Genomic DNA, 13,968 nt, shown 5'->3' on the forward strand with positions numbered 1-13,968 from the left:
AATAACTAAAATGTACCGAGCGTGGTGGCGCAGTGGTTAGCACACTGGACTCGCATTCAGGAGGACGACGGTTCAATCCCGTCTCCGGCCATCCTGATTTAGGTTTTCCGTGATTTCCCTAAATCGTTTCAGGCAAATGCCGGGATGGTTCCTTTGAAAGGGCACGGCCGATTTCCTTCCCCATCCTTCCCTAACCCGAGCTTGCGCTCCGTCTCTTAATGACTTCGTTGTCGACGGGACGTTAAACACCACTAACCTAACCAACTAAAATGTATTTAATTACTGTCCCATCTGGCATTGTAATTATAACGTCAAGCAGTGTCATTTTGTCTGTGTACTACATAGTACTTTAAATTTGTACAAATAATTCGGGTAAGCATCATACAGGTTGATGTTAGGCATATATTTCAGGTTTTTGGTCGATTAACGGAGAACAATGAGCACCTCGCAGTGTGTGAGGCTGTGCACTTTCATGTCAAGCTCTGTCGAAATGGTTTCAAGAAATTAAGCAAAAAGTTGAATCTGGAGATTGTATTAGGAAGTTTAATTTTTGGCATCGGTTGACGGGCAGGGAGACGTGGATGCAGCTGCAGTGGGCAGGAGCCGCGGCCGCCCCGCGGTGGTCGGCGGAGACGGGCACGTGCGTCCTGGGCGGCGGAGCCGGCGCGCTGTTCGCGCAGCTGTTGGCAACCCTGGCGCACGCACAGTGCGCGCTGTCGGACCGCAGCGCCTACCCGCCGGAAACAGGGCGCCCACTGCCGGAGTACGACTTCGTGGTGGTCGGCGCCGGGTCGGCCGGGTCGGCGGTGGCCGCCCGCCTCTCGGAGAACCCCGACTGGACACTGCTGCTGCTCGAGGCCGGCGGCGACCCGCCGCCCACCACCGACGTCCCCGCCCTGTTCCCCGCTCTGGCCAAAACGGAGGTGAGCAGTGCCGCCGCCGCTGTTCCAGCTGCTGGGTGCGCACGCTGTGCTCCAGCTCCGCCAGCTGTGCCTTCGCGCTAGCCACTCTCCTACGATTACCACGTAGAAAAGGAAAATACACTGATCAGCGAGAACGTTATCGTCACCGATTCACTGTCCATATAAACCCGTCCGGGCAATAGCAATGTCACCTGGTGAGGAATGACTGCTAGTTAGACACACGCACGGTCAACGTAGTATCAATGACCTGGATGTCCGTTTGTAGAATGGGCAAGGTACGAGATCCATCTGAATTTGACCGAGGGCATATTGTGGTGGCCCGGAGGCTCGGCCAGAGCATTTCGGAGTGTTCGGGGAGTGGTATCGTGCGTGTCTTCAGCACGTGGCGAAACAGGGGTGAAACCACACCCAGAAATCATCTCCTAGGACGACAGACCCTCATTACAGATATCAGACGTTGTAGGCTCAGGAGACTAACAGAACGGGACACGTGGTGAACTGTGGCAGAACTAACATCAGAATTGATGCACAGAGTGCAAGTGTGTCTTAACACACTGTGCACCCAACACTACTAATGATGGGCATCCGCAGATGACGATCCGTGTGTGTGTGTGTGTGTGTGTGTGTGTGTGTGTGTGTGTGTGTGTGTGTGTGTGAACACTAACGTGAAGACATCCGCAGCTACATCAGTGCTATATGTTAGTACTGGGGCAAGGCCAGTTCTTGTGGAAACTACCGTTATCCGAGATGGCGGCGGCGACGTCATCCAAGATGGCGGTTGTGACGTCATCCAAGATGGCTTTTGGAGGGAAAGTGCTATACCCCCCCTCCCCTCCCCTCCCCCAGAAAACTGACAGGAAGTTCAAATTCCAAAAGGATAATGCATCACACCAAGGTTATCTCTACTAATCTAAAAAAATCGCGGGTAGATAGATCGCTTGGGCTACCTCCGCTAACCTAAGTCACTCGACTGCCAACTCTTCCTATGAAGTGGCACCAATTTGAATTTTAGCAGTAAAGAATGTCTGGTGGGAATTCAACATCCCCAATTTGGGAGAATATGCAAGACTATACATGGACAGAGACATGCATTTGCTTGCAGATGTTTTCGAAAAGTTATGGAGTGTATGTATGGCCATGTACTTTCTGGATCTCGTCTTTTATTATATGGCACCTGGATTATCCTGGGACGCTATGCTCAAAAAAATGGGGTGCAGCATCGAACTTTTGACTGATGCTGCAATGCTTCTATGTTTTGAGCGCAGGATCTGCGGGAGACTTCGTCAATGCGTTCACAGGCATGCCAAGGCAAATGATCCATGGATGGGTGTCGGGTGTAACACATCCCTTGATTTGAGTTACATTATGTGCTTATATGGGGACACCATGATGCAGCCACTGCCACTTGGTGGGTTTCGACAGGTGCCCAAAAACGAATTGAAGGGATTAGGTGGAAAAATAATGGGTCTTGCAGCCGATTCTGATGTAGGGCGTGTGATTGAGGCAGACATTACATATCCTAATAATTTGCGTGGAGAGACAAGCGACTTGCATTTATGTCCAGAGCAGCCAATTCCGCGAGGAAGCACCATCCATAAACTGTTGGCTACTGTTGGAGATAAGCAGAGGTATATTATTCATTATTATAACCTCCAGCAATGCCTCAGCTTAGGGATGAAGCTTGTTAGAATCACCCAGGCAATCTCCTTCAAGCAATTCCCCTGGTTGAAGGAGTATATTAAACTAAGTACCGAGAAGAGGGCAGTCGCGACTGATGATTTTGAAAAAGATTTTTATAAATTATGAACAATTCCATGTTCGGGAAAACTATGCAGAATGTAAGAAATGCTCGGGATATTTTGATTAGAACCGTATAGGAAGGGCGTTATGGCGTGAGAAAGTGTATCGCCAAGCCAAATTTTAAGCGTGCCACCATCTTCAATGAAAACTTTGTTGCTGTGGAAATGTCAAAGACTGCAGTAGATTTTATGAAGCCTGTTTATTTGGGTGTGTGCTTACTGGATATCACCAAATTCTACATGTATCACTTGCACTACAAGTTTGTAACACCTCATTCTGTAGAACCAAAGTTGCTTTATGTAGATACAGGCAGCTTTATCTACTGGATCAAGAACTGTAATCCATATGATGTAATTAGGTGCCACTGTAAAGAATTCGACACATCTTCTTGTGAGGTCGAAAATCCTTACAGTATTGTTCCTAAGAACAAGGTTATCGGTGTCATGAAAGATGAGGTGAATACCGATTCTAGAGTTTGTGGGATTGAGGTCCAAAATGTATGCATATCGTACAATAGACGGGGGCACCCAGAGGTGGGCAAAGGATCTTAGAAGTGCGGCATCTCGAGCTCTGAAGGTTGAAGACTATTTGCAGTGCTGTATGGTCGCTGCGTTCAAGGCGCTCCTCCATGCATTGTTCGGCAAACTAGTACTCGACTGCGAGGTCATGAAGTGTACACTGTACTGCACTCTAAAGTCGGATTGTCTCCTCATGACAATAAAAGTGTAATGTGTGAGGATGGAGTGGAAACCGTCCCATTCTCACACTATATATTTGAAGCAAAAGTAGGAATGGAGACTCTGATGGAGAGATTGAGAGAGAATGAGTGTGTGAATGGGGTGAGGGGCTTTATGCATCAAATAGTATGGCTCTTTTATCATAATGTAATTATTGGTTGTGTGTGTGGTGTGACTGTGTGTGCGTATGTGGGGGTGTAAAAATGTGTGTGTGTGTGTGTGTGTGTGTGTGTGTGTGTGTGTGTGTGTGTGTGTGTGTGTGTGAGTGTAAAATATGTATGAATGTGTAAATACATCTACTTTTATACATATACAGGGTGTTACAAAAAGGTATGGCCAAACTTTCAGAAAACATTCCTCACACACAAATAAAGAAAAGATGTTATGGGGACATGTGTCCGGAAACGCTTAATTTCCATGTTAGAGCTCATTTTAGTTTCGTCAGTATGTGCTGTACTTCCTCGATTCACCGCCAGTTGGCCCAATTGAAGGAAGGTAATGTTGACTTCGGTGCTTGTGTTGACATGAGACTCATTGCTCTACAGTACTAGCGTCAAGCACATCAGTACGTAGCATCAACAGGTTAGTGTTCATCACGAACGTGGTTTTGCAGTGAGTGCAATGTTTACAAATGCGGAGTTGGCAGATGCCCATTTGATGTATGGATTAGCACGGGGCAATAGCCATGGCGCGGTACGTTTGTATCGAGACAGATTTCCAGAACGAAGGTGTCCCGGCAGGAAGACGTTCGAAGCAATTGATCGGCGTCTTAGGGAGCACGGAACATTCCAGCCTATGACTCGCGACTGGGGAAGACCTAGAACGACGAGGACACCTGCAATGGACGAGGCAATTCTTCGTGCAGTTGACGATAACCCTAATGTCAGCGTCAGAGAAGTTGCTGCTGTACAAGGTAACGCTGACCACGTCAATGTATGGAGAGTGCTACGGGAGAACCAGTTGTTTCCGTACCATGTACAGCGCGTGCAGGCACTATCAGCAGCTGATTGGCCTCCACGGGTACACTTCTGCGAAATTGTTCATCCAACAATGTGTCAATCCTAATTTCAGTGCAAATGTTCGCTTTATGGATGAGGCTTCATTCCAACGTGATCAAATTGTAAATTTTCACAATCAACATGTGTGGGCTGACGAGAATCCTCACGCAATTGTGCAAACACGTCATCAACACAGATTTTCTGTGAACGTTTGGGCAGGCATTGTTGGTGATGTCTTGATTGGCCCCCATGTTCTTCCACCAACGCTCAATGGAGCACGTTATCATGATTTCATATGGGATACTCTACCTGTGCTGCTAGAACATGTGCCTTTACAAGTACGACACAACATGTGGTTCATGCACGATGGAGCTCCTGCACATTTCAGTCGAAGTGTTCGTACGCTTCCCAACAACAGATTCGGTGACCGATGGATCGATGGAGGCGGACCAATTCCATGGCGTCCACGCTCTCCTGACCTCAACCCTCTTGACTTTCATTTATGGGGGCATTTGAAAGCTCTTGTCTACGCAACCCCAGAACCAAATGTAGAGACTCTTCGTGCTCGTATTGTGGACGGCTGTGATACAATACGCCATTCTCCAGGGCTGCATGAGCGCATCAGGGATTCCATGCGACGGAGGGTGGATGCATGTATCCTCGCTAACGGAGGACATTTTGAGCATTTCCTGTAACAAAGTGTTTGATATATATATATATATCTCAATGAACTATGTGCTGGAAAATAGAAAAAAATTATTGTGACTTCATTTATATATAAGCACAATGTACCAAAAATAATAATATTGTGTCTCTTTCGTTATCTGTGTGTGTGTGTGTGTGTGTGTGTGTGTGTGTGTGTGTGTGTAAATAGAGTAGTGTTTAAGCTTCCCTAGCCATCCAGTCTGAGTAGTTTTATCTCCATCCAAATATTTATTTTCTTTTGTACAGCTATTTGGATTGGACACTTTAGAGCCCCCCAATTAATTGTTATTATTAAAGTATTTCAGCTGTCTGTGGTGGAAAATGTCTGGAGCCACCCAATTCAAAAAATATTTGGAGCTGCTCAGTTAAGTTGGAACCATCCAATTAAATGTTTTTGATGTTATAAAGTATTTCAATGATAAATGTATATTTCAACACACACACACACACACACACACACACACACACACACACACACACACACACACACACACACACACATATATATATATATATATATATATATTTATTTATTTATTTATTTATTTATTTATTTAGCGTATGGCTCATAACATCACAGTAAAAATTACAGAAACAACACGATTTGAGCAAAATCACATATCTATAAATAGAGCAATAAATAACAGTTTGTATATAAGAACACCGCCAATTGTAAATTTACACTCACAGAAGAACAATCACAAGCAGACGTCCAGCTTAGATAATAAATAGTCGATTGCCTCTTGGGTCGCCTTTAGGAAATCCTGTGGGTCACCCTCGTATGCCCTTAGTGGGCATTCCTGCACGATGTGTTTGACCGTCTGTCTGTCAGCGCCACAGTCGCAAGCGGCCGAAGGAAGTTTACCCCATCTGTGTGTAAGGAGTCGGCGCATCTCCCACAGTTGGTTCTGATATACACTCCTGGAAATGGAAAAAAGAACACATTGTCACAGGTGTGTCAGACCCACCATACTTGCTCTGGACACTGCGAGAGGGCTGTACAAGCAATGATCACACGCACGGCACAGCGGACACACCAGGAACCGCGGTGTTGGCCGTCGAATGGCGCTAGCTGCGCAGCATTTGTGCACCGCCGCCGTCAGTGTCAGCCAGTTTGCCGTGGCATACGGAGCTCCATCGCAGTCTTTAACACTGGTAGCATGCCGCGACAGCGTGGACGTGAACCGTACGTGCAGTTGACGGACTTTGAGCGAGGGCGTATAGTGGGCATGCGGGACGCCGGGTGGACGTACCGCCGAATTGCTCAACACGTGGGGCGTGAGGTCTCCACAGTACATCGATGTTGTCGCCAGTGGTCGGCGGAAGGTGCACGTGCCCGTCGACCTGGGACCGGACCGCAGCGACGCACGGATGCACGCCAAGACCGTAGGATCCTACGCAGTGCCGTAGGGGACCGCACCGCCACTTCCCAGCAAATTAGGGACACTGTTGCTCCTGGGGTATCGGCGAGGACCATTCGCAACCGTCTCCATGAAGCTGGGCTACGGTCCCGCACACCGTTAGGCCGTCTTCCGCTCACGCCCCAACATCGTGCAGCCCGCCTCCAGTGGTGTCGCGACAGGCGTGAATGGAGGGACGAATGGAGACGTGTCGTCTTCAGCGATGAGAGTCGCTTCTGCCTTGGTGCCAATGATGGCCGTATGCGTGTTTGGCGCCGTGCAGGTGAGCGCCACAATCAGGACTGCATACGACCGAGGCACACAGGGCCAACACCCGGCATCATGGTGTGGGGAGCGATCTCCTACACTGGCCATACACCACTGGTGATCGTCGAGGGGACACTGAATAGTGCACGGTACATCCAAACCGTCATCGAACCCATCGTTCTACCATTCCTAGACCGGCAAGGGAACTTGCTGTTCCAACAGGACAATGCACGTCCGCATGTATCCCGTGCCACCCAACGTGCTCTAGAAGGTGTAAGTCAACTACCCTGGCCAGCAAGATCTCCGCATCTGTCCCCCATTGAGCATGTTTGGGACTGGATGAAGCGTCGTCTCACGCGGTCTTCAAGTCCAGCACGAACGCTGGTCCAACTGAGGCGCCAGGTGGAAATGGCATGGCAAGCCGTTCCACAGGACTACATCCAGCATCTCTACGATCGTCTCCATGGGAGAATAGCAGCCTGCATTGCTGCGAAAGGTGGATATACACTGTACTAGTGCCGACATTGTGCATGCTCTGTTGCCTGTGTCTATGTGCCTGTGGTTCTGTCAGTGTGATCATGTGATGTATCTGACCCCAGGAATGTGTCAATAAAGTTTCCCCTTCCTGGGACAATAAATTCACGGTGTTCTTATTTCAATTTCCAGGAGTGTATATAATTTTTCTCGTTAATTTGGAGCCACTCAACTAATTAATTATTTCATGGAAAATGTCTACTTCAAAACAAAGAACAAAAAAAAAGTTAGGGCCAACTAGTTAAGTAGGAGAATGTTAATTCACAGAGCAGCTCTGGCTCTGAGCACTATGGGACTAAACATCTATGGTCATCAGTCCCCTAGAACTTAGAACTACTTAAACCTAACTAACCTAAGGACATCACACAACACCCAGTCATCACGAGGCAGAGAAAATCCCTGACCCCGCCGGGAAACGAACCCGAGAACCCGGGCGTGGGAAGCGAGAACGCTACCGCACGACCACGCAGAGCAGCTCTGTTCAGTATAGTCTGCTTGGATGGAATTTCAAAAGTAATAGTATTTAGTGTGTAAGTAAGTTAGTCAATGCCTCTTCGGTTTTAAGTATGCCTCTACAACTGACATTCCATTAAATGAATCTCCAGCATGTGCTGGATTCTAGTAATAATAATAACACTAAGTTAAGAGTATCACTGTATTGAACTGAACTGCATCTCAAGAACTATATATATATTGCACAACACTAACTAAATTCTAAACTGAAGAACTGAACTGAAATCAATAAAGGAAAAAAATCATTACCTTACATCACTGTTTTTATTTAAAAAAAACCTAATCATTATGTTTTTGCTAAAATATATATGTTTGAACATTCCGCACCTTTATGTGCATTGCACTGTGCAAGTCTGCAAGACATGGCGCATTTAACACAAGCATTTCCAGAGACTTCCCTGCAGGCGAGGGGCGAGGAATGTGAAAGCGCACCTATTAACAGAACAGCTACCGCTACTCCCCTGGTGACAGCACGCAAAGGCTGTGGCAAGTGAGTCAGACTTAGATGCTAAGGATGCAGGTGTCAAAAAGAAAAGGTATACAAGGATTGTTAGGGAAGAAAAATTATTTGTATCTCATCTAACTTAAAAGAAATTTTACAGTTTCATAAGCAGATGCAGTAGCACTTTTGTGATACATGTTCTTCAGTCGACGGATAGGACAGCCATAGAATTCCATGTCTTGAATAGAGACAAATTTAAATATTTGACGAATCCATGAGATCTTGTCCTTCCCCTTCGCATAGACGATGGTATCCACGTGATCGAATAATTGAAGTGCAGTGACCATATCTTTATATTGTATGCCAGGATCATCCCAGTGAGTTCCAAGGTAGAAATGTGTTAACCACTTTGCGCTTTTCCTTGTCTTAGCACATCTCACTTGCTTGAAAGATCTTGGTGATGCAATGTTTGCAGAGAATGTCTATTATTCCAACATCTTGTGTGTACGCTACAAACGCAACGTCTTTAAATACGAACTGTCCACTGTCACCGTCATAGTAATCCTGTGCGTCCGTAATGATCCAGAATGAGATTTTCACTCTGCAGCGGAGTGTGCGCTGATATGAAACTTCCTGGCAGATTAAAACTGTGTGCCCGACCGAGACTCGAACTCGGGACCTTTGCCTTTCGCGGACAATGGTAGAGCACTTGCCCGCGAAAGGCAAAGGTCTCGAGTTCGAGTCTCGGTCGCGCACACAGTTTTAATCTGCCAGGAAGTTTCATGTCCGTAATGATGTTCACATCATGATACGTCGTTGTGAAATGCTCTAGGTATGGTGCAGCACCTAATCACTTATACAGCTCGTTGCACAACACTGGGGAGTGGGAGAACTAAAGCAGACTGGAAGTGTGTTCTGGGAAATTTGTTGATGATCCAAATTCAATTCGCACATCTATAGGTCCAGACTTAATTATCTCATTCTGCTTTGAGCAGTCTGTTACGATGATCGGCGAAAGCTCTCTAAGCTTACGTAGACCAAGTAGACAGCCTCCCCCTCTCCTTCCGCAATTTCATAGTAAGAAGGACGAAACCTTGCATACATGTCATACTCTAGGCTGTATACATTTTGATTCCACTGCAGATGTAGATTGTCATATGGGTAGAATTCTGAATTGAGGTAGACTTTGGTAACATTTAACTTGCAGTTGTCGAATACGGTGGAATCATTTTCTGTATTGCCTCTTCTATCAGTCTGAAACGCAAGTATGATGAATCTAGGTGGAGGTTATAATAGCCCATGTTTGTCTGCTCGCAGTCGGTAACAATGGGTACTCGAAAATCTCCTACGAGCGAAATGTCAGTGACAGAAATGGACCTGAATTCAGGACTTTTAAAAGCTTCAAATGCTCCTCGTCTGATACACTGATGTGAGGCATTTTCCATATTATCTTATTGATTGTGATCATATTCTCCTCCTGAGCTCCTTGAACGTATTAGTTATTGTCTGTCGCACTCCGCACCAGAATGCGTTCCTGTTTATCTTTCACAATAATCCGTCTCATGTTGTGAAAGCACCCCATAATCATTTTTAGAGGTATGCAGGCTGTAAATCGCTTGCACTCTGCAACTGTTCTAATCTCTGGAAACTATGCAAATCTGCTGGTGATGCCGAGACGTATGTTTTAAGGGTTGATGTGACATTGCATGTGTGGTCGATCTCAGACCCGTTGAGTTCATAGTGTATCTCTTGGAACAGGAAGGCTACAGTGTTGTGTCAGCTTGGATCCCACTGTATCGCTGCTGTTGGTTTTCTAGAATGACCCCTCTAGACATATGAAACTCTTGCATGGAAGCATGAGTGCGTCTTGGTCCTGGATGACAATCCTGATTTCATCATTCTTGTTAAACGTGGTTGAAGCGTAAGGTTTATGAGAGAAGTATTCCTGCCATAATTCTCTCGTCATACCCTTCTGGACTGGTCATATTGAGTGAGGATGTCATTGCGCGGCTCCAGGCCAACTGATTTAAGAAACTCGTAGTTCGCACGCTTTATCACTTTTCTGTTCGGTAGCGAAGTGTGATGTTGTGGATTGCGTGCAATTGTTTTATACCGTTCGCCCATCCTGCCTTAGATGTAATCGTACAATGATTTCCTCACCACGAAAGTCGACAATTTGATTATTTTGGTCCACAATACGCAGCTCCAAATAGTCCAATGTCTGAACTGTCACTGGAAGGTATATTGCATTTGCAGGGGACTCAACAATCTTATACCCCGTTGCAACTGAGGTGAAGAATCCGTAACTAGTGTGAATGAGAGTATCGTTGAGATAGGAGTTCGTTGCAATGTTACACTCGACACGTATTTTGCTGACGGGGAGTTGTAACGCTACCGCCCTACTCGGACGTAGGTTAGCTCTATAAAGCCTGTACTGTAATAAGTTCACGGGCTTCACCTTATAAACAAGGATTTTTAGTACATTAGTTGACCGCGTGTACCTAATAGAAGCAAAATCGGACTTATATTCAGTCAATAACCACAGTGATGCATCAAGCAAATGTACAGTATAATTACTCTTTCGCATGGACAAGAAGTACACACAGTAGGTGCTACCTATAATTAACAATTCGGTCGCCAGCCTACTTAGGCAATTAGTGAGTTTTTTCTTGTACAAGTGGGTGCATGTACAAGCATAGTAACACGGAGTAATGATGCGTTATATGGCAAAGTTTGGAACCCGAAAAATCCACTGAACTAAAGTTTTCTCTTTTTGTACTAATTTGGACGAGTTACATTTACACAACACTACACAGTAATGATTACTACTAACTGCATTTTGTATGTTGAGCAGACTGAAATCGGGCATAGATTGCCCTAGCGTCGACAATCTTAAAAGTACACACACAATATCACTATGAATGATGGAAAAAACACTAATACATTTAGGATTAATATAGAATTTAGCTTTACTGGTCAAATCTGATCAACACATTTCAAGGTTTGAAAGAATAGACAAGAGGGGGGGGGGGCCTTGAAACTGTTATAGTCGTTATACTGAAACTGTTAAGTACAGAAGGCAAATTAACACACAAAATTATCAATCTATGGATAACTACTCTTTTGTCTTACTTCTGAATAATTTAACTGTCATTATTTCTGTCTCAGATTAATTAAATAACATCGCTAACTCAATTCAAAAAAAAAAAAACTCTTTTGTTCTTTACCAACATTTGCAACAACACACAGAACTTTAGATTCCTTTTATGGCATAGATTAATCTGCTGATAATTTTCTTTAACACAAACATTAAACTTTCAGTTTAGGATACTCGGATTGCACAATACGAGGTAAGGATCCTGTCTAGGTCAGTGATCAGGATAAGTCATGGCTAAAGCAATTCTGGTAAAAGTCACGTTATTATTGAATCGTCAGAAACATTTTCGACACTGGTCCACACAGATACACTTCTAAAGATGAAATAAATGTTTGACCTGTGCAAGTCGGTGCGGCGGATGGCGGGCAGCAAGATAGCGGGCAGCACGGCGCACATACAAGCACGGCTAAGGCTCACACTACATCGGCACTTTCCATCTTCTTAGCGTCGTAATCTTTCCAATTTTGTGCCTCAGAATATAGCCATGCCAAGTAGTCGTCGGAATCGGTTCATCCGAGGCTCAATGGAATCCACTTTTCCTGGGTAGCCTCCTCGGTACAGTACGTGTACTTCCGACTGTTGCTCGCCTCCGACTGTCATACTGTGCCCGTTGTGCCGAACCGCGCCAGTGTGCGTTTTCCCGCCTCGCCTGCCTCCACCTTTTCCCGCTCCCCTACAGGTAGGGTATTCACCACAGGTTTTCTACTACACATATCCTAATGCATTACCTACGTATGGACCAAGTGTATAAATTACAATTTTCACATCTTACAATAGTTTTAACATTAAATACACTTTCCTTTGATTACCACATTATTTGAAATCTAACATAAATAATAATATTCGTTTCAAAAGTTGCTCACAGTTTCTTTAACATGACACAAAAAGAATCGAAAAAGAAATCCAACACATTGCTATTATTAATTTATCTAAATTCATAAAGAAAAAATTATTATATGTATAATTGTCGTTACACATGCCCCTGTTTCCAGAAAATTTTCTTAAGTCTGAATTTTATGGGAACACTAAATCTTGCAATTATACAGTGGTTCCGAATCTTTACTTAATTGTCCAAAAAGATTTACACTACATATTTCCTTTTACTCACTGTATATAGGTTTACACTTTTTAAACACTTCAAGAATAATTACTTGTCATTTACTCAAGTGCCTTTTGCACAGTCCAACTTCCCATCATAACCTCACCAAAATAGCAATTTACTCATTTTTTCTAAATTTCTCAAAGAAATAATTTAAAATTCTGGAATACAAACATTTAACTATAAAACAATTTCATATTTTGTATACACTATAAGATAATTTGTCGCTGCTTGCTTGGAATAGCAGTCCATTTTCTTACTTACTAAACAAAACACACACACATATATTCAGAAAATTAACTACACATATTTGCTGCCTATTATGCGGATTTGGGCAGTCCTTTTTACTTCATATTGTCACATCTCCTGGATCACATTTACAATTTTCCATCGATTATTTATCTGCCCTCATTGGTATTTGGCAGTCCTTCATATTATGGTTCATACACTGCCCATTTTCATTTTGACAGTCCCATCTTTTATCTGGCTGATAGCATTTATCCTTTCTTTTCAGTCTTTTTCTCCATACATTTTTACAGTTACAGTACAATTAGTAATCTGAAACTCACATAACTACATTAGCACACTTTCAAGGGTATACAGACATTTACAAAGATTACATTTAGAATAACTTGGGTTCAGCATAAGATACAGCACATTTACTCGTTCCTAGGTACATACAGTTTCAGATCCACAATATTTCTTACACCTAAAGGTCTTTTGGATTTTGGGTAGATCAGGTAGTAAGCATTGTCGTGTGGAATATTCTGTATTATATATGGTCCATTATAAATATATTTAAATTTGGAAATTTCGTGGTTTAGTTCACTAGACTTTTCGTGGGTTTTTAAAAGAACATAATCTCCAATTTTAAATTTTGAAACTTTTAAATTTTTATTGTGTCTTTTAGATCTAGATTCAGCTTTTTGCTTTGCCCTTTTTATCACCAATTCTTTCTTTTGATCCAATCCCAAACTTGTACAAGGTGGAAACTCTAGTTTTTCTTCAATTAAACTTTTACCACTTCTGCCTAACAAAATTTCTTCCGGTGGGAATCCTGTAGTTTCATGATGTAATGTGTTCATGACATTCTCAAAATCCGATATAAACCTGCCCCAGACTCTAAATCATGCCCCTTCCTGTTTTTTCCACAACGCACCTTGGTCGACTGTGACATCGTCCCAAGATACGTTCCTGACCTGTGAATCTATTATATCTGGCGGCTTTTTCGGTTTCTGGAGTTCAAAGTCTTTGCTTACTTGAACTCGTTGCAAAATAAACATTGAGTCGTCCGGTGGCTCTTTCTTTCTTTGTTCTGTTTCAACGTCTGGATTTTGTTTTGAAGTTTCTTCATCCTTAGGTACAATGCCGCAATTAACTGCATCCCTATTAT

General features: G+C 43.9%; 1 protein-coding gene across 1 annotated transcript in view; it reads left to right on the forward strand.

The window, feature by feature from the left end:
• The first annotated feature begins 581 nt into the window (after nucleotides 1-581).
• LOC124796229 (glucose dehydrogenase [FAD, quinone]-like) overlaps nucleotides 582-13,968 on the forward strand; it is a 38,038-nt gene continuing 24,651 nt past the window's right edge. The window contains exon 1 of the mRNA XM_047260320.1: nucleotides 582-923. Coding sequence (XP_047116276.1) covers nucleotides 582-923 — 342 coding nt within the window. The remainder of the gene's footprint in view (nucleotides 924-13,968) is intronic.

The sequence above is a fragment of the Schistocerca piceifrons genome, chromosome 4 (genome assembly GCF_021461385.2).
Source record: "Schistocerca piceifrons isolate TAMUIC-IGC-003096 chromosome 4, iqSchPice1.1, whole genome shotgun sequence".
NCBI lineage: Eukaryota > Metazoa > Arthropoda > Insecta > Orthoptera > Acrididae > Schistocerca > Schistocerca piceifrons.